This window comes from Triturus cristatus, chromosome 11 (genome assembly GCF_964204655.1).
Source record: "Triturus cristatus chromosome 11, aTriCri1.1, whole genome shotgun sequence".
Taxonomy (NCBI): Eukaryota; Metazoa; Chordata; class Amphibia; order Caudata; family Salamandridae; genus Triturus; species Triturus cristatus.
This window is the reverse complement of record NC_140594.1, coordinates 320315343-320340469: the sequence shown is the minus strand read 5'-3', so window position 1 is coordinate 320340469 and position 25127 is coordinate 320315343. Positions and strand designations below refer to the sequence as shown.

General features: G+C 44.1%; 1 protein-coding gene across 2 annotated transcripts in view; it reads right to left on the bottom strand.

Annotated features, from left to right (window-relative positions):
* Positions 1-382: 382 nt before the first annotated feature.
* RFC5 (replication factor C subunit 5) overlaps positions 383-25127 on the bottom strand; it is a 144419-nt gene continuing 119674 nt past the window's right edge. For both annotated transcript variants that reach the window (XM_085633384.1, XM_085633385.1), the window contains 2 exons: positions 3421-3475; positions 383-818 (listed from right to left, as the gene is read on the bottom strand). In XM_085633384.1, the coding sequence (XP_085489510.1) occupies positions 722-818; positions 3421-3475 (152 nt within the window). In that variant the 3' untranslated portion in view covers positions 383-721. The remainder of the gene's footprint in view (positions 819-3420; positions 3476-25127) is intronic.

Sequence of the window (25127 nt, the reverse complement as noted above, 5' to 3'; positions counted from 1 at the left end):
TCTTGTATTTTCAGTAACATTTCACTGCTTTACTGAGTAAAAGCAAACAGAGTCCAAACATTCAAGGCTCCCTTGAGCCGGTGGGGCTGACGAGCTCATCGTTACGCACCTGAGTGCCATGAGCGGTACTGGACCTGAGAACAATTTTTGGCAGCCTACGCAGCAACCCTACACACATGCCTATTCCCTGCTGACGAGAGGTAATAACCTCGAAACACGTGTCCAGGGATGGCCAACGCGACTTTAATTTTGCTTAATACTCTGGCAGAGGCGCACTCGCTGATGCTGACTTCATGGACCATAATGCTTTGGGCTAACACGCTGGTAGGACGAGCAGTGTGCGACCAATTGGATTTGTGTAAAAGCAAAGTATGACAACAAATTCTTGTATTTTCAGTAACATTTGACTGCTTTACTGAGTAAAAGCAAACAGAGTCCAAACATTCAAGTCCAGACTACTGTATACATCTGACAATCAAAGTTTGAAATGCGTTCCACAGTTCAAATGTAATAAACTATAAAAGAAACAGGAAACATGGAGGTCGTTCTGGCGATGTTTCATAAGTCATCACACTTCAGTCTCTTCAAAATTGTTTCAGTTCCTTCCACTATTCACAAAATAAGAACTTTCTTTTATTTCCAGAAAGCTGCAACGTTTGAGTGCTGTTTTTGGGCAGCTGAAGCACATGCAAAATAATGTTCTTCAACATTGGCAGTGATGTCAAGCTTCAGCAACGATGATGTCACGAGTCACTTGAAAAGCAGCTATGAGAGAACTGAGCTGGATCTTCTCACTAGTTCCTGACGCAAGTCTGTACCTGGAAAGACAAGACACAATTTAAAAACGGTTTGGTCCCAATGCCAGCACATAGAAAGCATTTTCATTCTAATTTGACAAATCTTGTGAATAGACATCTGGAACTGCAAGACATACACTAAAGGCATACAATCAAAATTTCACATAAGACCAGTTTAACACGTTTAAAACAACCAATTTTGCAGAATGAGGTCTACTTAGACAGGAAAAGTCAGGTAAACTATTCGGCCATCAAATGACTAATGATGCAAAAAAAAAAAAATCACACAACCGAAACCTTTAATTCAGCATCTACTTTCAGACACATACTTCCGATACTGTGGCCTCGATCCCTTTAATTAAAACCAGACCTTGACAGAGTGGAAGAAAGTGACAACTGGCTCAAGGGAGAGCATGGGAGAAAGCCGTCAAGGAGCAGCCCTATCTATATGTGTCGTTTAAGACATGATCTCTCCAAGTCAAATTTAATTTATATCTTTTCGCTGGATCTCAAACCCCATCAATGTACAAGTAGTTGACTTCCTACCCAATTTGAAAAAAGGAATGTGCAAACAGCTTCTTTGCTGCAGACTTTCGGCAGCAAACTCGCAGGCTATCATGTGTACCAATGCTACAACTCGCTGTTTCTGCAGGTGGAGCATAGTCACATTATTATTACCTTTAAGTCTCATCTCCTTGCTGATCACACTGGCTGCACAGGAAACATCCTTTAGGGCAAAGCAGTTATCACGCTGTGCCTTCACAGGACCAGAACAAACACTTCTTTAGCACGCACTCGTTCAGCATGCAAGTCGTTCCAACGACTTGCTTTAGGGGGGTGAATTGTTGGAATGGTGTTGGATTTAAAGTCCAACGCCTTCCCTACTGTTGCACAGACTAAAGTTGGAGTAGTAAATGAAAGTATTCCAAAATTCAGCGCCTCCCGAAGGCAAGTCGTTATAACGACTTGCATGCTAAAGATGCATTCGTTCAAATGACTGCGTTTGGAAGGCATGCGGTCTAAATGCATGTGGAAAATCATCATACATTCGGCTGCAACCAAGCGAAAGTGAACTCGGAGGTGAATGTTAAAGTGAAGGAGGAAGTATATGCATCAGGATTCAAATAACTACCACCTGCATTTGTTAAATCTGGAGAGTAGAAGATGCACCATCCCATTCCTACTAACCAGTGAATGAGGAAGAAAGCACACAACTGCCCCATGATCGTGAGTTTCTACAGAGGAAAGACAGGCAGAGCCTTACCTTTGCTTCCTAATCCCGCACACCATGAGGGGCCCAAATCACAAAGATGGAGCTCTCCATAATCAAGTTGTAAATACCATCCAAGCCCTTACATTGAACAAACGATCACAGGAAATCGGTCTCCGATACCATCAGAGTAATTTTGAGCTTTTTGCACTAATACAGGGAGGATCACAATGTTCCTTGAACAGGCAAAAACAGCGGCAGTACAAAAAGTCCTATCTTCGATTCTATTCATTACCGGATTCTGGAGCAGGCACAGATAAATGCCATGACATACTGGCACCAATTGTCGCCATTCAATTTTTGATTACCATTGGAGAAAAAAAATCATAGTTTGTTTAATTAACAGAAACAATTAAAATTACAAGTTGTATATAAAAACAAATTTACTGAGATTACAGGTGAACATTAAAACATGTTCAATTTTTTGGGGGGGCTTCGGGGAGCTTGAAGGATAAAAACAAACGTGATTAAAAGTACACATATTACATTCGTTAAATTCTTTCTTTTCGGTGCCTTCACTTGGAAGGGGCTGCTTCAACACTTAAAGTTGCACCACAGCCAAACGCGGGATTAGAGGTAGTTTAAGAGGGGAGCGGAGCAGTCTGTCAAACCGGATGGCCTGATTACAAGCGGATGATCTCCTCGAGACTCACTTCATCAAAATCTCGGTGTCTTCCGTATGCATCAGCTCATGTTGATGTATGACTATTTGCTTTAAGCAAAGCAATGCTACAAGAAAACTCACTCCTCTTCAAAACAGTCACGATTCACCTACCTACCTTGCACCAAAGAACTGGACTGATGTATAAAATAAATAGATTTTATTAAAAACGGTTTAACCTACTTCAGTCCACATCATCTTGTAAATGTGTAGCTTTCACAATCGTTTAGAACCAAAAACAAGGTTGCCAACACTCGATGTTTTGTACTCCTGAATAAAATATATCGACATATAATGTATCTGGAAAATATGTCTGTGGATGCTTACCAAGTTTGAGGCTAGCTTGTAAACGTTATGGAGTTTTACTTCTGTAGGGGAACCTAAACTAGCACGAAGGGCATGGGATGTATGAGAATTCAGAGGAGTAGGTCTTCTATTTATTTTCCTGCAATTGCATGTTGGCTAAAACGCCAGAATAGTTGGTCATCCATGGCGGCTAGAAGTAGACTACTAGGAAGAGGTCTATTGCTATTGTCTATTGCTATTGTCCATTGCTATTGTTCCTGTGCACCATCAACATGGCTCTTAAATGGTAGTTGCATAATAGAGTAGGATCGCCTTCGAGCTCAATCATGAATGCTAGTGGCTGAGGCTTTCCTTTCAATGATGTGCGAATAAATAAAACTACTCACTCTATGTCTGCCATCTTGCTCAGTAAATGTATTCGAACAGAAGCTGGAAAATCAACTGTAAAAAGAAAAATAAAAAACGGAAAATGAACATTAGGGGACAACCTTTTCTCTTGTTAAGGCAGACAGATAAATGTACAAGTTATGCATGCTTGACTTATCTATTTCAATATCAGTTCTCCTGTACAGTTCAGGTGTTCCAGTAAATGTTATAATTGTACATGAAATGTTTAGAAAAGGCCGAGTACACGCCAGGAAAACGCCATTGTCCATCCTGAATGCAGCTGAATGTCTATGTCCACACCAGTCAAACACGGTATTAATGGTATTTACATAAACATGAGCGGAATAAGTAATTTTCTAACTTCAATGATGGAACCTAAAACAATGTTCATTGTAAACCGGTGAAAGGATTTGCAAAACATGTAGGTAACTTTAGCTTGGTTACCATGATTGTGGAAAAGGAGTTTGAATATAGTTGAACTTGGATTCATTTCAGTTATTCAGCTGTGAACTAATAACAAAAATATTAACGAGAGCAAGAGAACATGTACTACCCAAACTTCATAAAGGGACACATGAGACCGGGAAGCGGGATTTCCTCCTTATGTTTTGGGGATCCGGTGGGGATGATGGTAATTTGTCCTGTATGCGGATATAAGCTTATTTATAAATACACAACCCTATTACAGAACCCCGACACTTGTGATCCTGAACCCCTTCTACTCAAGAGGTTCCCACGTGCTACAGTACACAAACGGTTTTCTTAAATCAAGTGTAACCCATACGGACATCAGCTGTGTGTGTTCTGCAAGAAGGCAACATTTCCAATCGTTTACATTTCCTTTATCGCGCCCCCCCCTCCCCCCTCCCTCCACCCCGACCCCCTGTACCAACTTCCCAGGTGCACCAAATAATCTTGGTAGTTACTAAAATTGAAAAGTGCTGCAATAATTCAAGCCAGACAGGCGCTGCCAATCTGTCGGTTTTGCCCTTTAATCGTTGGAATGCGACAGAAGCTTACATTAAACTTAGATTAGTTCCAATACAGGCTCAAAAATGTTATACATACGTCTTCACCTTCGTAGATGATCATGCAGAGATGGTGAAGGTAATGATGAATGCACCTCTCTAGGCATTTTTATTTTAACATTGACAAAATACCACAAGAGGGCAGCATTGGACATTAAATGAAGTAACTTATTATCTTGCAACAACCTTTGTACGTGGGTGAACCATAGAAGAAAACAAGCAATGGCAAAGCCAACAGGTACGGCGGCTTTAATGTGGAAACGCATGCAACCAGAAGCATACACAAATATGAATGCGGCACCAGCATTGCAAGCTTGGGGATAATAACAGCAGCTCTGTAAGCTGAGGCAATAAAAACAGGAGGCACAGAAAGCGACTGGTGGCACAGACACAAAGCTCAAATAACCAGAGCCTATACACTTGCACATTACTGGACATTACAGCCAAAGCTACTGGTTTAGTCAATGCTTCTTAGGGTGCATGGGATTTCAAGATTTTATCATTGGTACTTTCTCTTTAGCACAGGAGGGTGCAAAGTCCAGGATATTTTAGGTGATAGCCAATAACCCGGATTGGTGAGGGGGGTGGGCAATGAGGTGGGAGAATATAGGACTTGTGTGGTGGAGACTAAATATTTGTCAGGTGGGGAGAGGGAGAGCATAAGCTGTTGCAATGGTGGAGTCTGTTGAGGACTCCGTCGTTCAAAGCCCTGGCTCCACGAAGGAGACATACAGGCAGATCTTGAGAGCATTTAGAAACAGATATATGGCAGCCTTGGATTTATGATTCCTCATCTGATGAGGGCAGGTTGTGGCCTATAGTCCCTCAGTCAAACTCCATGCCTGGAGCAATATAGCGTCACAGCAGTGGCAGGTCAAAGGCACGGATCAAAGGCCGAAAACATTGATCAGGCCTGAGCAACTGGCTCTTTCAGGGCCAGTCTGGAAGATGGTTACTGCTTTATCTGTATGCAACTGCTTAAGCGGTGTAAAAAGATTAAGTAGCGCTACATAGCATGCAACTCTGGCCCAACCTCTTACTATCCCTTCCTCCATTTGCAAGGTGGTCCAACAGGCCATATCAACCCCTTTTGATTTTCTTCTCAATACATATACTTGCACTATACGCTTTGTAGAGCAGTACGTTTTAGGGGCTCTCTTCCATTTATACTATAGAAAGATTTTTGTGTTCCGGCTTGATAGTGCAGATGAAGGATGATCTGTTGCATCTACTTAGTGGAGTCTGACTCCTCCTACAACTTTGGATTGGCTTTTGACTAAGTCATTTACAAATTGTAGCCTCCAAATGGCTAAACGATTTGGTGCAGGTCACACCTTTTTTCAAAAGTTAACTCCCCTGAATTATTGCCTCGGGTAAGAGCAGCAGCACGCGCACGCAGTCCCTACCCATGGACAGTGGTCGAAGTGGGGGAAAAAAAGTAGGGGAACTGTGGGCGGAAAATCAGAGGGTGGGATTAACCTGAGGATTGGATCAGTGGGTGGGGTTAGAGGTGTGGTCAGGATTGGCAAGACATGCCAATCTTTAGTATTTGTTTGGCATTTCACTGACCAGTTACAGCTTATTATGTTATGTAATTCAACCAATGGATACACATGATTATTTAAAGATTAATATGAGTTATTGACATTAAAATAAATTCACAAAGTGGGATATGTTTCTAATCACAGAATGTCCCAAATATGCTTAAAAGTGGAAGCACAAGCCATTTGTTTCCGAGCCATGGATTTTCTGTCGTCAGCAATATACACAGAGACAATCAATGTTACGTGTGTAAATCACTGTATGGGAAATGTTACATAAGACAAAGGACTACAAGGTGGAGGAGTCACATGACAACCATATTAGTAGGCAGTATAGTGTAATAGTGATTGATCTGGATAAACACAAACTCAGAATTTAAAACTTAATACCATATTTGGGGGTTCACTTTAATAATCATTATTGATTTCTATCCAAATGAACACTTTTCGCAACATTAGGATAATCAAAGGCTTAGGGGGAAAAAAACAAAGCTCTAGTTTATACCTTGCAGTTTGTATGCCGCTCTAAGATGAAAGTTAATAGCTCACTGTTCTTTGTTATGATTTTAACTTATAAACTGCAAGTAGCAAAAGGAGCTTACTGACAAAAGCAATAACCCTCTGACCTATTTACAATATGTGCACTTTGTGATGGGCATGGTACATGTTCTTAGCAGAAGGCACATTAACCCTATCTTTCCATGAATCAAACCTTCCACTAGACAAAGCTCCGATCTCGTTCTAGGAAGACGTTTATTCACCGGAGTTATCATAAAAAAAATGTTTAATGCCGAAAATTGCTGTAGGCCAGGAAGGAGGCAGCAAGTGCTTTTAAAACCATAATATACAACGCCCCCACTCAAAGTCAGCACCCGTTGCGGTCACACTGGTCGCACCGACCTAGAGCCAGCTGCTCAAGGGTCCTGTGACCTCAGTGACAGAGTCACTGTTGCTCTAGGGTCTGCTACTTCGTACGCCTTCCTGCAAGACTGGAGGTGAACTTCAGCATAGATTGTGGTGGGCAAGCCTTCAAGGTGAACCCACACTTGCCACGGCTAGGGTCCACCTGCTGGTGTTAAGACACCAGGGCTTTTCCTGATTTGCGGGGCCTTCTAATGTCTAGTATGGGAATGTGCTCCCTCAGGAGAGTGGTCTGGGGGACTGCTCATGAAGGCTGAACCTGGTTCCTCAGTTCTAAATTCGGCAGCTCAGCCCCCAGTGCTACATCCGCTCCCTCACTGAACACCATACTGCCCCACTGAGAGAAATTCACACTGCCTTCAACTACAATCCAATTTGACCTGCTATACATACCTGGATGCGACTCAATTCAAATTACGCACTAGGCAAGAGCAATATGCTGCCTAAAGGAAAAAGTAACAACATCCTGGAAAAAGCAAACACTCATAGGGAATAAAAGATTAAATAAAGCATATCAAATGTAAGCAGGAACAACATGGTGAACTTAACACTTTTACACTCACTATTCAGAAATCAGTGAGCGCTTCTGCCTGAAAACTACAGGGCCCAAAAAGGACCCATTTCAATGTCCACTGCTTATATGCTTACAAAACGTAAGCAGTATGGCTTAAAAAGACCACATTTGTGAACACAAAGCCGCCCTACACATTTTGTTTTCCAATCCACCCATCAACCAGGTATTGCAGTACCTCCAGGTTTGGTGCACTTCCCTACCCGGGAAAAACAGCGCTTCACTGGCAAACTCAGTAAAGTGACACTAATGTTTTTGGGGTTTGAATAAAACCGATCTGGCCTCTTTAAGAACACTCCATCTCGCTTTATTTAGTTATTGATTTTTCATATTTTGAACCTTTTATTTCCGTGGCTGCACTTTGGAATAGGAAAATGGCAAAACGGCATTTCCAGCAAAAGTGGTTTTCTTTTTTGCATTTATTTCACAGGGGAACAAATGGACAGGAAGAAAGAGGGTGAGAACCATTTCTTGAGTCACGGTTTTCGGTAAGTGAGGAGTTAGACAGAGAGGGAATAAGAATAAGAAAGAGAGGGGGAGGTGGGGGGGGGCAGCTGCCAGCGGCTGAGCAGAAGCGGACACCTTCCTTGTCTTGTCTGGGCAGGAAGCAAGAGAGGAGACCTTTTCCTTCTCTGCTCCCCGCCCGTCCCCGAACAGCCACAAATGCCGAGCCTTCTCTGCAGGCCTGGGATTTTTCTTATGTCCAGGGACCCATGTTCAAAATAAAAAAAGTAAGGGAACGGAATCTATAGAATTAAAGAAGTAGGGGCACGCCGTGCCCTGCCGTTCCCGCCCACTTCGACCACTGCCCATGGACAGCCAAGGAACTGAAATGCGAGTGCAGTCTGGTTACTGCTGGTGGTTCTCATTGTGCTCTCACCGCTCCCCTGCGTCCCAGCCAGAACCTTCACCCGCCACCACCATCCCTCCCAGATCGCTACTTGTCTGTTACAAATTTCCCCCTGTGGCCGCTTCTTTAAATGGATTTAAAATGCAGCACAAGTAAAAGAGGGCACGCACAGTCCATGTTTTCCCTGCTGTGCATCAGGGCAGGGAGGCCTTCTTTTGCAAAGCACACGCCCATTCAGCAGGTAGCCCCGCCCCCAGGCATCAACACAGAAGACCGACAGACACCATGGCCCCAGTGTCTCTGGTGTAGATGTGCTGCACCCTGGCCGCAGATATAGCAGCCAAATAACAGGTTGATTTTTTTAGTCTCATTTACAATTTTATTTGTATTAAGCTTTCAATATGATTTGGACTCGCAGGCTTCACAGTTAATATTAACCTCTTCAATGCCCGTGACGAGCTGGTCTCGTCATGGGCCGCGGTTGCGCTGTGCCCATGACGAGACCAGCTCGTCACAAACCCCGCCCGCTAATGAAACGGCCGGCACAGGGCGGGGAAAGGGGCGGGCACTGAAGGGGTTAATCACCAGACAGCGAGTGGAAGCTAAACCATGAGAGGGTCTGGAGGGAGAGATTTCACAACAGTCACTCCAACTTGGACAGTTTATTATGCCCTTGAAAGCAAAAGCCATCCTTCGACAAGAGTTGGACAGGCTGTTTTCATTTTAGGAATCTAGTTTAGTTCTTAATTCCCGTGGCGGGCTGCGAAGCCTTGCAGTGCAAACTTCATTTGTCAAGCAGAAACATTTCACAGCCTGCCCTCCGAGCACGGAAGCTTGAACAGGACAGTACCACACAGTGAAAAGGCACTGGCAGTGACAATTGTGGGTATTCAGCAAGATGAACTCTATTGCTACTTATTGACCAGCCAGCCCTTACCCCACTCTTTGGTTGTGAAGCAAGTACCGGGAGGCAATGCCCACTGCTTTGCACTTAGACCATTCCATAACACAACCTGATTCTTCAGGGTGGGAGTGGTCCAGTGCTCACATGACCTCAAGGAAGAAATGCTGAAACTTTCCCAAATAGGGTTCAAATGCTCATATTTGCATGCACGTTCTTTAGCTCCACTGGTGAGGTCTCGCCTGGCTATCGCGTAAGCGATCGCACAGCGAGACTTATGTAGGGGCTTCAGAAAATGCTCCCAAAGGCTTCCCAGGCGGATCGGGTGGCGGTTACGCGCACAACCACGCGCATTCCATTTGCCACCAGCTACTTCCTGCGCGTGCACCGCCTCACGCATTCAGAGAGATTTAGTAAGGGGCACAAGACCTTACGAATGCGGTTTATGGCCAGTGCATGTGAGGCATTCAAGCGCGAAGCTGGCATCGGACTTGAAAGCAGCAGACTGCTTTCGCCAGCGCGCGCTCGGCCTCACTTCCTGCATCCCCTCTTACAACAATTAACTTTAGTTATAACTCACACCCCATATGCTCATTCCCTCCCTTCCTTTGATGTTCGCTTTTCTTGTTGTTTACAAAGCACGCCACACTGCTGCACGCCACACATTGCTGCACGTAACACACTGCTGCACACTGCCGCACACTGCTGCACGCCACACACTGCTGCACGCCACACACTGCTGCACGCCACACACTGCTGCACGCCACACACTGCTGCACGCCACACACTGCTGCATTCTGCACGACACTGCTGCACACCACACACTGCTGCACGCCGCTGCACGCAACACAGTGCTGCATGCCTCACACTGCATGCCTCACACTGCTGCACGCAACACAGTGCTGCATGCCTCACACTGCCGCACACTGCTGCACGCCGCACACTGCTTTTATGCGAGTTTATGCTACTGACATTGTAAATGACAATGCCTTTTATTTGTTTTTAAACCAAAACATAAATAAAAGGCATTGTAATTTTACAATGCCAATAGCTCAAACTCTTATAAATGCGAGACCTATTGCATTGCAAATGCTTGTTTTTATTTGCTTTGGCTCGTGTTTTAGGATTGTTGTTGACACGGCTGCCAATTTCGTTTCCCCTTTGAAGTGGCATCTCCATGAGGCATTTCAGGCCGTCTGAGCTAAATTCTGGCAGCTCCATATCCCAAACTGCTGAGCTTGTTTTGCTTTTTAGTGAACGTTGTCCGGGGCCCCCTTTTGAGACTGCTGTTTTTCTGGGGCGAGTTTTGCAGTCACCTTGAAGAATACGTGAGCTGCATGTCAATACCGGTTCATCAAAGCATCTGAAACTGCTGTGACAACATGAATGTGTTTTTTCCTAGTGATATTTATTCTTTCGCTGCACTGAGCGGGAACGTCTTTTTCCTCAGCCTCACTTTCAAATGGGGTGCGAGTCATGGAGACTTGCGATTTATTTCCTATTTCAATGACAGGCGATGGCTGTGAGCAATCACAGATTTGGGACACCTCGCAGAGAGCGCTCCACTGTAGCATAAAAAGTCTGTCGCTTTTCAGCATTGCTTATCAATCAAAAAAAAAAAATGTGTGTGCTTGTGCCTATGCACGTCTGTCTAGGGGTCCCCAATTACCACACTAACCAAGGCTTATGCTGTGGCAATATGAAAAACTGCAGTCAAGAGAAAAGCAGAAAATAACATGCAGCAGCGCTGATACACTGGTTTTGTCACTTAGGCACTTTATTCACCTTGTCACCATTAAATTATTGTCACTTGTGCCGCTTCATTGATCAAATGATCAGACAGCCTGTTCTTATGGTAATTTTGCATTGAAAAATCAGTTTTTTAACCCTTGAAAACTTAAGTAAAACTCATTTTTTGAAAATCATGAATGACTTTGCAATTCTATTTGTGTTCTAGCGCCACTCTTAGTTTCTCTATTTTACTTTAAAATTGATAACTACAAAGAAATTGCATCACCCGACAGAACCAATTGTTGTTTGTACTATGACCTGCTCACAGCAGCAGATGCACAACCAGAGGGCTTTGGAGCTCGTTACATGTCACCTGTAACTTTATTTAATTGCACATTTCTTTCTAGCATAGACACGTGGGCATTAAATGGTTTCTAGGTATTTTGAATTTTGATTTTTTAACTTAAAAAGTAGCTCTAATTAAGGAGTGTATACTGCAGCAAGCTTTAATGACTTACACCCTTTGTGGGAAATTGTGTGTAGCTGTGCAAGCACGACTATGTTTAAAATTGGAGCACATTGGAACGGCTTTGTACAAATTAGTTTGATCAGAAAGTTTTGCAACAATTCTACTTCACACATTTCCATTCCACACCAACTTAACACATTTACACAACACACCACATACCTGCAATCCACACCATAGAATACCACATTAGCCACAAAATTCAACAGCACACGAAATAATTAAACTCCACAACATATCACTCCACGACTCAAAATACCATTCCACATAATGACACTCCATGACACACAATCCCACTCCACACAATTACCATCCACATAATTCCACTGCACATCGTGCCACATAATTCCGTGCCACACAATTCCACAACTAACAATTTCAATCAACATAATTCTACTCTACATCACGCACATCTACTCTACACCGCAACACATGGGTAAAAGGAATTGTAATTTTCAACGCCAATCGCTCTAACTCTCGCAAATGCGAGACCTTTTGGCATTGCCAATGCTTGTTCAAATTTCAAGCACAGGTCTTAAATGAAAGAATCCCCACACCGAAACCTCTGGTGCCAAGTCGGGCAATACAGAAAGAAGGCAGATGGTGCTCTCCTGTGGAGAAAGAGGAGCGTGCCAAACGCAAAGCCAGGCCATCACCACCCAGAGAAGGGGGCAGAGAACCTGCGGTTGTAAAGCAGACTTCTTCGTTTTGGTCATTTCATAGTGCCACTCACCTATAGCAATAAGCAGACACAAGCGTGAGTACGAGTAAAGAGAGCATGCACCCAGAGGGCACACTGCGCTTCCGAAAACCTGTTCCAAGTTTACGGAATGCTTATTAAAGGTTAAACTATAGATAGTAAACCTCAGTGCCCACTACCGAGACTCTACAATGCCATACTAGTGGAACTTGCACGCTATACAAATGGTAGATAACATACCTACTACAGACATCGCAACAGTAACCTGCATCTTCGAGTTTGTAATCAAAGTAAGAAAGCTCAAACGGCTAAGGAACATACTCCAGACATCAGTGTTTAGCGGCAGAACTCAAGTTTAAATCCTAGAGAGATTGTTCATCCTGGCAGTGCATGGAGTGGGGGCATTGTATCAACGGAGTACTATAGTAAAACAGTCAACTTACTGAACCAAAAATGTCAAGGCAAAGCCAGATGTACGAAGCACCATCGTACACAGTGAACATTGGCCACAAAAAAAATATAAATTTTAGTGGTAGTTGTGTCATGTGTCTGACTGTAATCAACCGACCCAGTGCCAACCTCAGTCTTCACTCCCCTCACTCAAAATTCACCATGTAAATCCAAATTATCTCAATTCTCCGTGGAGAATGGACGATGACGTAAATATGTACCAGAGGGGTGTTGCTGCCACCAGACTGAGAAATAAGTGCACAAGGGACCCATTTGAGTTACACGGCTATCAACCCCAGAAAGAGCGCCTCATTACAGGGCGTGCTGTCCCACTGGGAGCGCGCGTCCCTACCGTCAGTAGCAGCAGAAAGTTACATCATTAAAAAGCTGGTTACGTGATAACTTCTGCTCTCTAACCAACGAGTGATTCAGAAGGTCGGCACAGCTGTGCTCAGGGCCGGGCAGGTGTTTGCTACGGGGCAAGCTTTGCAATGCTGTGGAAATTGAGGGCCAGTTCGGTACTAAACACCCGTCACGACTAGCAGCAGGCGAAACATTACAGTAAAATACTAAACATATGCCAGTGAGCGCGCAGGACGAATTTGACACTTGGTCACTCGTGTTTATCTAGGCAGATTTCGAAGAATTTGGAGGGACTCCTCCCTACCCTTCTCGCGCGCACTTGGGCAACGAATTCTAAGTGCAACGAAAAACAGTTCACTTATGTCCATAACCGCCACTCAGATCAGAAATGTGGTTTAATATCTACCCCTAGCGCTGAAAGGATAAACTCGTGCATCGAATAATCTTTGAACGTTCAGCATACTCATGGCATGAAGCAATTGTGTCAAAAAATACCGTGTTGCCTACGAAATGAAACAGGTTAACCTGTTGGTGAATAAAATCTTTTGAGTTCGTTTGAAATTAGACAGACACAGTGACCGACCATTTGACAAAGAAAGGAAGGTCCATTTTGGGGAATATTTTTTACTTTTATGATATGTTCTTGCTGCCTTTAAGGAATGTACCGAAGGTTAAATAACTGGAAACTGAGAAAACTTGAGCCACGTATCTGCTTGGGCTGCATGAAAATATGGGCAACAGGACACCACCACCACAAAGGCCTGGCACAAAGGGCTGCAAAGGATTACCGCCTCCTAGGGACCTGGCGGCATCCCCTCTGCGCACACATGGTGCGTAGATGAAGCTTTCAGGGGCGGCACTGGGGATTTCAACCCCTCGGTCTAGCATAACAAGGCCACCAGGCACACTGTTTACGCCACCTGTGCTCCCAGGAGGATTCCCGCCAGACGTCATAATCCGGGCCCGGCGCCGCAGGAGACCAAGAACACCGCAATTCAACTTTCACACACAAATAACAGACAGAACAGCCTCACAGGTTAGCCCTGCCGTCTGCGCATCGAGAATGCCTGCCTGCCGCAGCACCATCAGAATTGTATCGTACCAAAACTCACGCAAGGGTTTAGTGGATCAACAGCACGGCTAATAGACGTTTCGACCCACCTACTCCGCAAAAGCCTCTTTAATTGTTTTTGTTTGTTCCAGCTGTATCTATTGGTTAGTACAGGGGGTTTATTGCAGGCTGCAGCTGGTTTGGGGCCCAGTGGGGTTTTCTTATAGGTGTATGAGGAAATAAAATGTGGGGTCACAGTGAGATTAGCAGTACAGTTGTATGGCTCTTAGTGAGTCATATGACTCGGCCTCGTCGGCTAATGAGCCTGGCACACCACAGTAGGGGGTCTAGGCTTCTTAGAACTGGTTCTGTCATGGAGCCATGGGAGTTTGCTTTTGTAGCTGGTTGAAAGTAAAGCCAAGCCCACGGATCCTGTAGTTTCCAGTATATTTATTATAATAATAATACCAACATTTATAAAGCGCTAACGGCTACCTCAAACAGAGGTGTCCCGGCGCTAAAGCATTAGGTGGCATGCAAAGATGATGAGAAAAAGCAGACCCCAAGAACACTAACCTAGGCTAAAGCGCCAAGTTTTTAAAGATTTCCTGAATAGTGGCTCTGATTCAATTTGGCGAATATTGTTTGGCAAAGAGTTCCACAGCTTAGAAGCCCCCACTGTGAAGCATCTACCTCCTAAGCGAGCTTTGACAAATCGCAGAGTACATAGCAAATTTTGAGAATTGGACCTCAATGAACGGTTCTGTTTATATTGACATAACCATAGTTTAAGGTAACTAGGACATTTGCAATGAATTGTCCGAAATGCCAAAGCTTTAAACTCGATACTTCTTGCTACCGGTAACCAGTGGAGCGGTTTAATATGCGGAGAGATATGACGACGAAACGGTACACGTCTAATCAATCTCGCAGCCGCATTCTGTACCATCTGCAGTCTTCTGCTTAGGTACACAGGCAAGCCCAAGTAAAGGCAGTTTGCATAGTCCAGCCTAGATGTCACGGTGGCGTGGACTATGACTCTGCGGCAATTCTCCGGAAGCAAATGTAAACACTTTCTCAGGATTTCTCAATTTTCTGAAACAAGAGTCTGTCACCTGCCGAATTTGAGCAGAGAAAGAAAGATCTGCTTCTCACTTCACTCACAGGTTTTTTGCCGTGGTTGCTGGGGTGGGAGGCGGGCCCATTTCAGCTGGCCACCAAATACCAGCTGCTGGCGGCAAATCCTTGCCGAAGAACAACACTTCAGTTTTCTCTGCATTAGGTTTAAGTTTGTTGTTCTCTTGAAAGAGTCCTCCAACTGGTCTTTAAAGGAAAACACCAGCTGGGTATCGACGGCGTATGATATTGCCTTCACTCCCCAGTTGGATACAAGTGAGAACAGAGAGGCCAAATATATATTAAAAAGAAGCGGACTCAAAGCAACCCCTAAGGTACTCCACACCATAGATGTTTGGGTTCCGACTGATAGCGTTGCAGAGCGATCTTCTGCGTGCGTTTAAGAAATGACTTCAGCCAGGTGAGTACCACTACCCAGATTCCAATGGCCTGGAGTCTCTGTGCCAGAATTATAGTCCACCCCGTCGAATGCTGCAGATAAATCCAGGAACACCAGCATCGCTGATGCTCCTGTATCCACGACATTCTCACCAACTCTGCCACCTCCAATAGTGCCGTCTCGGGACTGAAACCAGTCCGAAAGCCAGATTGAGTATCATGCAGAATATCATGACTCGCAATAAAATTAGCCAATTGTTGCTGGACCATTTTTTCCAGCATTTTTGCTGGTGCTGGTAATAATGAAATTGGTCAGTAGTTATTTAATTCGCCCGGATCCCCATTAGGTTTTTTTCTGAGGGAGAGAAGTACGGCGTGTTTCCATGTATCAGGGAAAAAGCCAGAAGTGACAGATCTATTCCATATATGATCCAGCACATGGATAAACAAGTGGGCCAGCTCTTTCCACAATTTAGGGGGGCATGGGTCCTCTGGGGATCCTGACTTACACCTCAGGATCTCTGCCAGTGATTCCTGCTGAGACATGGGAAGGAATTCCGTAAGGGATAGCTCAGGTTTACTACTCCCATTTTCTTCTGTTTTTTCAGTCTCTGCGGCCGTTATAAAGGCGTTGTAGACTTTCCGAATTTATCAGAAATGTTTGCACACAGAAGGGGACGGCTGAACTTCAATCTCCAGCTCCCTCGGTTTGGAGAAGGAGCCAACAACCCTAAATATTTCTTTAGTTGAATTTTCTGCATTGCTAATCACTCCTTGCCTCTCTCATCAGTTTGTGAAGCTCTTTCAGTGCTTTCTTATAAGCCAGTTTGGCCATAGCGCTGTAATCCACCCTCCACAAGCGTTCCAATTTTTTACATCTACTTTTATTTATCCTGAGAGTCTGCGAGAACCATCGGGCCGAGGGGGATTTCCTCATGGTTTTTATAACTCTGGCTGGGGCAGTGGACTCCACAGAGGCGGAAATCCACCTATTTAAAGCAAGTGTATCCGCATTTGGATCATTTGATAATAGTGGTTGACTAGCCTGCAAAACAGGTCCTTGGGACTCAGCTGTCAGCTTCTCCCAATTTCTTTTTAAAAGATAACTAGTTCCCCCGTTCTGACTGGGTTTTTCAAACTGAAGGAAAACAGAATTAAGCAATGGTCTGTCCAGACCAGTTGGCCTGGGGTCTCAGTTATCAAGGACGGAATATTAGAAATCAAAAGGTCTAGGGTATGCCCTGCCCTATGGGTGGCCAGTTTCACATGCTGAATCAAGTTCGCTTCATTGAGAGACGAGGAGAGATGAGCAGCCTGCGTACATCTCGGATCATTCACATGCAAGTTAAAATCCCATAACACAGTAAAGTTGTAATACTGTAATGATTTCTGAGCAACAAAGTTGCAAAGCTCAGGAATTATACTTGAATAGTCCGGGTGTCTGTATACCAAGAGTCCAGCAAAAGAGGTTGTAGGGCCAATATTAATACATAAATTAAGGCCTACAATCTCGCCCATGTTATGCAGCACCGAGGTAACGATTTCACAAGAGTCCTTTATGATGATAGCTACCCCCTCCTCTTTTTCTCCCTCCCTATTTGCACAGCAGATTTTGAATCCTGGGGGAATGGCGAGAGATATTGTTGATAAGGCATCATCTTTTAGCCAGGTTTCCATCTAAAACATGACATCCCATTCATTATCTGCAAGTAGAAGCCATATATCTTCTGCGTATTTAGACAGAGATCTACAATTGATCAAACACGCCCTAAGCTTGCCAGCCTGCTTACTCTGACCCCCCCTTGCTGCAATCCTGGTCTCTTACCTTGGTGCCCCGTAGTGTGCCCCATGATCAGGTTGCATCCTGTACAGATACTGGGGAGTGCTTCAACTGCCAGATCAATGGCATGTTCCCGATGACAAGGCTTGCCTCTCAAGGACAAAAGATTGTTCCTCGACCAGCAAATTTCCTCGCTGCTAATCAAATGAACAGCATGGCTGGCGCCGGCCGCAGTCCAGGCGCAGATGGGCTTGCCAGTGGCACGCCCGCTGCTGAGTCTTCTGCACGTCTGGGCTCCCACGCCAATTAAATAGTGGAGCAGATACCGAAAGTAAGGGAACTAAGGGGTAGGAGCCACGTTCCTCTGCACAATCGGCCGGAACAGCCGCAGCGGACCGGGGACCAGCTTGATTCAAAGTGCCAAGTGCCTGAAGGTAATTAATAAATACAAAATAAAGCTAAAAAACAGTAGCACACACAAAAAAAAAAAAACGCCCGGTGTACCAAATAAAATGCTCGAAATGCCACATCCAAAGATAAAGTAGCTTTGCCTTCCGGAACGCTGCTACCTACCGCTGCGCGTCCGGGCTCCCATGCCAATAAAATAGTGGAGTTAATACCGGAAGGAAGGGAACTAAGGGGGAGGAGCCACGTTCGTCCGCGCAATCGGCTGGAAGAGCCGCGGCGGACCGGGGACCAGCTTGATTCAAAGTGCCAAGTGCCTGAAGGTAATTAATAAATACAATCTAAAGCTAAGAAACAGTAGAACGCAAAAAAAAAAAATGCCCAGTGTACCAAATAAAATGCTCTACATGCCACGTCCAAAGATCAAATAACTTTACTTTCCGGCGCGCTGCTACCTACCATGTTTGTTCATGTGCCAAATAAGCAAAACAAAAATTAAAATCATCACATATTTACACATTACTTTCATTCTAATACACCCATTAAAAACGTATAATATCCATCACTACTTGTAAGAAACTGGCTCTATATATACTACTACAAAACACAATACACTATACTTCATTTTGGTGTAGTATATATAGAAACACAACCATGGGGGAGGGTCCAAGGGCTTCCAATTATTTCTAATTGGTTTATTAGTAGTAAATATATACTACAATAGTGTTGTATGAACTTTTGACACTTTTCTGACAGAGATTTTGTTTACGTTATTCTTTTAGATTTACCCAGTAATACCGAAGACGTATGAACTGACTACTGGTGTAGTATCAACATTTATTGTTAGTTTGTCTAAGCACCAAATAGCAGCAGCTTATTGTTTACACACGGTCCTGAAGAAAGCCCGGATACTTCTCTACAGATCAATAGGGCTGAAACATGTTGACCTTTTACATCGAGCAGTTTAAAGCTCTATACTGCTCTATTTGCACTGCTTTTTAACCCTGATGGTGAAACCTACAAAATACAAATATTTTGGTTCTCACCAGTTTTAACTTCACCACACTCTTTTTCCTAAATTTGCTTATTGTTTGCGCTGCTGTTTTCTCACTCCACTCACCGCATAAGGGACTAAAAAGTATCTCCTTTGTATACAGCCTCATCTTTACATATAACATCCCTGGACTCCTCCCTCACAGTGAGGGGGTTGTAGCCCTCGGTGGAACTAGGTTTTTCCTTCGGGAGAAAGAACTCAATGATGAAGCATGTCACCTAGGGTGAGTGAGGGTTCCAGTCCTATAAAGGTATTTTTCCTAGTGGGAGTTTACCGTAACTAACCTCTGTCACTTGTGATCATTGTTCACTCTTAGACCCAAGATAGTTCTTTGTGTTTTGTAGTAAACTTGATTGGGGTATTACTATCTTGCAGGTCTATAAACTTCTCTCCCTTGGACCCTCCCCCATGGTTGTGTTTCTATATATACTACACCAAAATGAAGTATAGTGTGTATAGAGTCCAAGTGTCCCCAGAAGTAGGCAGAGGTTAAAGTTAGATAGAACCTTACTCTCATTTGTGGTAGAGTGGTCGAGCATTAAGGCAGTATCAGAGGACAATGTTAAGCATTTGATGTACACACTCAGTCAGCAAATTAATTCACACACTCAAGAACTGAACTCTAGGCCAATTGTTTTTGTATAAAAATATACTGTTTATTTTTAGAACCAAGCAAGCCTGGCACAGGTAAGCATTAAATACTTTTCAGTAATAAGTTACTGGATATAGAACAGTTTAAAAATGCAATAGAAATTGTAATTTGATTTACAGGGGAGCAGTAGTATGCAACACTAGGCAAATACAGTTCATTGAAATGAATAGGCTTTTTCAGTAAATTACAGGCAAGTTACTTTTCACGTTACATTTCTAAATCAGTGCTGGATACCTAGATTCAGCACTGGGACATTTCCTGGAAACAGGTAAGTAAACACGTTTTGGTTATTTGTGTAATTTTTAAAGAATATTTTTAGATTTCAAAACTTCACACAAACTTTTTGGAGAAAAAGTGTCAATGTTATCCTATGGAGGGAAAGCAGGTGAATGGTTCACAGGTAAGTAATCTACTGTGGGAGTTAAGGTTCAGGGGTTAGACTCAGGGGTCCCCCAGGGTCAGTGATGCATGGTTGTTGCACCCTCAGCAGCACTAGTGCGGCCAGGTGCAGAATGTTGAGGCCCAATGTTATCCTATGGAGGATAGGGGGGTCTCCGGTTGGTGGCTGCTGGCAAGCAGGCCACGGGGTTGTGGGAGCAAAGCTCCTAGGGTTTAGCTCAGGCCAAGTAGGGGACCAAATTAGCACCAAAGGTGCACCTTCAGCGACACTAGGGCGGCCGGGTGCAGGGTGCTGTTTTGAGGTCGGTGCCCTGTTTCCAATGGAAAATCTCCGTTACAAAGAAACACTGCAGACTCAGGGACTAGGATCTCCTGGGTGCGACCACCACTTCGAGGGGTAAGTTTGGATGTCGTGGGTTGGTTAGGCACCATTGGTTTGGGCACACAAGGCCGTGGGGCATCGGGTGCAGGGGTGTCTTGGGATGTCGTAAAGTCTTATCCGCTCTGGACGCGGTAGAGGGGATCCTCTGGTTTGAGGCTGCAGGCGTCGTCTGAAAGCTTGAGGCAGGTCAGGAGTCACTGGATCTCGGGTCAGGATCGCCGGGGGGACCTCCTCGTGGTGTTTTTCCACTCGAGATCAGGCCGGGTTCGGCGGCTGCAGAGTGGGCTGGATTCGCAGTGTCCGACCGGAGCTAGAAGCTTCAGTTTGAACAAGTCCGGTGTTCACGGGAGATTCAGTCGTTGAAGTGAAGGCAGGCAGGTCCTCCGGGGTTTTTGTGGTAGCTGGCTGCTGGACAAGCCGGGATTTCGCAGGAGCAGGTTTGGGGGGGGGGGGGGGGGGGGTGAGAGGAAAGCGAGACAGGCCTGTAGGGCTGGGGCCAAGACAGTGAGCGTAGTCCTCTTGTTAGCTCTGCACGGCTCTTCGGTCCTTCTTATCTTGTTGTTTCTGGATCTGAGGAAGCAAGGTTGAGGGTGCCCCCTAAATACTAGATTTAGGGGCATTACAGGTAGGTAAAGGGCAGGGATCAATGGGTCCTTTCCCTGGGGTGGGTACACCCCCTATTCTGCTACTCTGCAGTGGGAGGGGGGCAGGAGCCTGTCCCTGGTTGGCTGAGTCCCCCCATCCTCAAGATGTCTGTCTGGAAACCTATGTTTCGTTTTGCTTTTTCTGCAGTAGTGAACAAGTCAAAAGGTAGAATCTCCCATGCTTCCAATAGGTTTGACAGATTTCATCCAGAAGCAACTTGGTTACTTTCATAAGGTGCCTCCAGGTATGTATGCCTGGGAGAAGACCATTCTTTCCTTTGCAGAGTACCGTCCCAGATAAATTGTGACCCCGCCCCACCTTTTGAAAGTATTCTGGATTTCATCTGCTTGTAGGGTTAATGTAGTATCATAGTCTTACCTGAAGGAGAATGGATAGGGAAACAATTGAAGGAAGAAAGGATTTGACAGCTACATGGACAGCTCTTCAGTACAGCATGCAGTTGTGATACTTCTGTTCTGAAGCAGACCCTGTCCCTACAGGAGTTTAGAGGTTGTCCACGTAGGTTTCTCATCAGTCAAAGCACCAGCCACAATGGTCTGCGTTGAAAGTAGTTTGCAAAAAAATTCCTATAGTATGATTTTCCGACTGCGCCGCCAAACCAGGGAGTGAGTAGTGCTGTTTATCTCACTGCTCTCTTCCCAGTTTCCTACGTGCCACTATTGACGCACAACATATTCTTAAAGGGCTCCCATTCACAGTCCGCCATTTGGCATTATGAAGATGCAAAGCACCAAGCTGCCTGTAAGAGAGGAGACTTTGACGGTTGAAAGTGGAATCCTCAATAGAAATGTATTTGTAGAAATCGGTCCTCTGAAGGAAACGTTCTTCCAACTTGGATGTCTTCGAAGTACTGAATGACGTGGACAAGCAGAAGAACAGACTTGGTCAGGCTGACTTGGTGTCTAGCTATAGCTACAAGATCAGAGTTTCGCATAGAGCTTGTTGTAACGTCTATAAATAATGGCTTTGACAAGCCTATCCCTTCAATGCACACACACACACCTTTTCACTGATAGGCTGCTACTACCACTGACTGGCACTTGGAGAAAGCTAGGGCGTGACTTCAGTCCAAATGGCAGCACCTTTAGTAACAGTATGAGCTCCCTATCTGAAATCTTATGTGCTTGATGCACAATGCATGTGAAAATATGCATTCTTCGTAACTATATGCCCATCTAATCTCCGAGTGTGGCTCTGTGAAGACACGTTGCAGGGATATTATCCAGGTTTTTCATGATCCATTTGGCAAATTTTCAGATTTTGTTTGGGAGAAATATTCCAGACATTTGTTTGTTGCCCAAACAATTGATTTAGAAGTTTCTCACTCCTTTGATGTTTTGAAACAAACTCCACTGCATACTTCTGGATGAAAGACTGAACAAACAGACCCAGGAGAAATAGTCTTAACATTAGGGAGCCAATGACACTGAAAACAATTGGATGTGACAGGGGTTACCAAACACTGTGCAGGGACCATGGTGCACAGTAGGCTGCGTCAAACGGGGTGCGTTCCCTTCGTTACCAGAAGCCCAGGAACAGTAAATGTCTCATTGACTGCATGAGGAATGCCTTGTGCAGTTTCGGTATCTGGAGCCTGTCAAATATATAATGGATGCTCATAAGAAACTAGCTTAATGTACCCCAAAATGGTGCTAAGATTACATTATTTTAAACCTATGAAGACTATTACAGTACAGTGTTTGAAGCCTGTCAGTGTTTAGTGCCTTCAATACCTTACATGGACATATCGTTTCTCTTTGCACAGCAACTAAAACGAAACAAAAGCACATCTTTAGGACACTGTAGAATATCCCAGGATCACTAATGAATGTCAACTCTGGAAGTAAGGCAGTCATACGAGTGTCCTGGTCTTAGACTTGGGATGGAGGTACTTGTACTCGGTCATTACGCAAAGAAACAGAGGTGGCTTTAGCACTGGAACTGAAGTAAAGACATGAACTGCACAGTTCGATGTGTACTTCTAACAGTCCTATTTCTGGTACCATATTGGAACCTATTCATATAGCGGTCTAGAACTTAAAAAAAACTCACGCCACTTAATCCACAATTTATTTAGATAGTTATTCTCCGTTGTCTTATTTACTTTTTGAAGTGCCAAAAACACGGTTTCAAAATGAATAACCTGTTTGTGTCTTCGTTCAGCTCACTATTTAAATTAGAATATGCTTCAGTAGACCACTGAAATACACAACGAGAACAGAGCACGACAATAGAGGCCAACACACACCTAAAACAAAACATCTAGCAACAACTGCCCTTCACTACGTTGGCGACTGCGCTGGATGAGTTGTTTGGTAAGCAGACAGTCATTTTTGCTGTGGGCAGTACCGGTGGCAGGGGTAAGCAGGAGTGCTATTTCATGCTGGAATTGAGGAGTCATGGGTCGGTGGCAACATGGATGGCCTGACCCCAAGATGGCTTCTCAAGATCACAGCTTCTGATCTTGCGAGATTTCATTTATCTTGAAGTCACAGTGTCCCGATATGAAGAATAATAAATAGGGAGCCCAGGACAGGGTGCCGCTGGCACTCGAACACTGACAAAAGCAAGAAAGAAATACCCATTTCAGTTTAAAAAAAAAAATAACAACTAAGGATTTTTCTAAACCTTAAATAACACAGATCTAAAGTATGCAGGGGCCCAAAACACCTCCATTTAATTTGACTTCCGAAAAATGGCCAGTGAGGTGCACAGGTACTTACTATGGAGCTCACACCTTCACGGTGCTCTTCCATTCCATTTCCAAGTGAGGGAGACTTTCCCTTTTTCTTCTGACATGAAAAAAATGAATTTGGTTTCCAGTGCAGAGGCTAAACAAAGGCTTCCACTAAGGTGTCATAGGTTTCCTGGCCTTGCTCCTCCTATTTTTTTTTTTTATAACAAAAAGGAGGGTGGCAAAATAGGAGCCTGTACTGATTTAAGTCAGCAGGTAAGTGGCACAGGAACTCTTCGATACCTTGTTTTTTATCTGAAGGTTATATTCAGTAGGCAGGAACGTGTACAAGACGCTCCACCAGGAGCAGATGTTACAAGTAGGTCAGCCCAGGTCTGACTGCCAGAGAAGGCCAACATGGAAGCACCAACAAAATGTTCCATGATGTAATCTGAGAGAAAAAAGGCAGGTTACCACTGAGCCTCTGTGTATTAATATAGCCTTACAGCCCACTGCAGAGGGCTATAGTGGTTGGTAAAGGCCCGGAACCAGAGTTATCGCTCCAAGCCGTGGGAGAGGGACTAAAGAGATTGAGGGCCTATTAACAACTGATATAGCCTGAGGCAGAAAGGCTTTAAGGCTTTAAAAATATTCAACCCACTGACGGTAGAATGTTTTAAATAAAGGGTGAAACAGAAAGACCAACATTGGAATATTGAAACAGAGGCCTTATACCAGCCATTATAAGCTGTGTGCCACTTCATTGTCTTCTATGGAGTTCTCAACATTCCAATGTTCTAACGTAGAACAATGATTTTTTCCAATAGATTAAAGTCTACAGTCTATTAAGAACATGTAGGCGAGTATAATCGCAGGACCGGACAAAAAGAAAAAAGGGGGCGATACTCTTAAAATTAATCAAAATAAATCAATGTACTGCAATATCCTCAGCTTTTTAACTCTTAACTGTCAAGTACATGCATGTACTCTTAGGCGTACAATCCATCATCTTGGGATATGGAGCTAATAAATTATGGAAACAATCTTGGAGCTAGAAGTTGTTCTCTCTTGGCTGCAATATTGCACACGTTATGACAGAGGTCCTTTGGTCAGGAGAAAATGATTCCTTATCTTCCTAGCAGCTCTCTTTGGTGTATTTCTCTAATCCTGCTAAGAATCCCTTACTTCGAATAAACACGAATTATGTATTATTCTAGCTAATACTAACTGGAAGGCCCTTCCCGATCAGCACTCTAGATCTGACCACAACATTTAGGAATGTCCTCAGGACAGATCTGTTTTTCTAACTTTGGTGAGATACTCGTAACTGCCTTTTATTCCTTTCTAGTGCTAGGAAGCCTCTGGGTATCAGTGTACGTTTTAAATACTTTTATTGACAGAAAACTGCTAACGCACTCTGTTCTTTCCGAAGTTCAGGGATTCAATCACCATTTGCATACAACACTGATAATCCAAGTGTTTATCTCTGGATATCCTTTAACAGTATTTGTTCACAAACTCTGAAGATGTATTTTCACCCGTATAA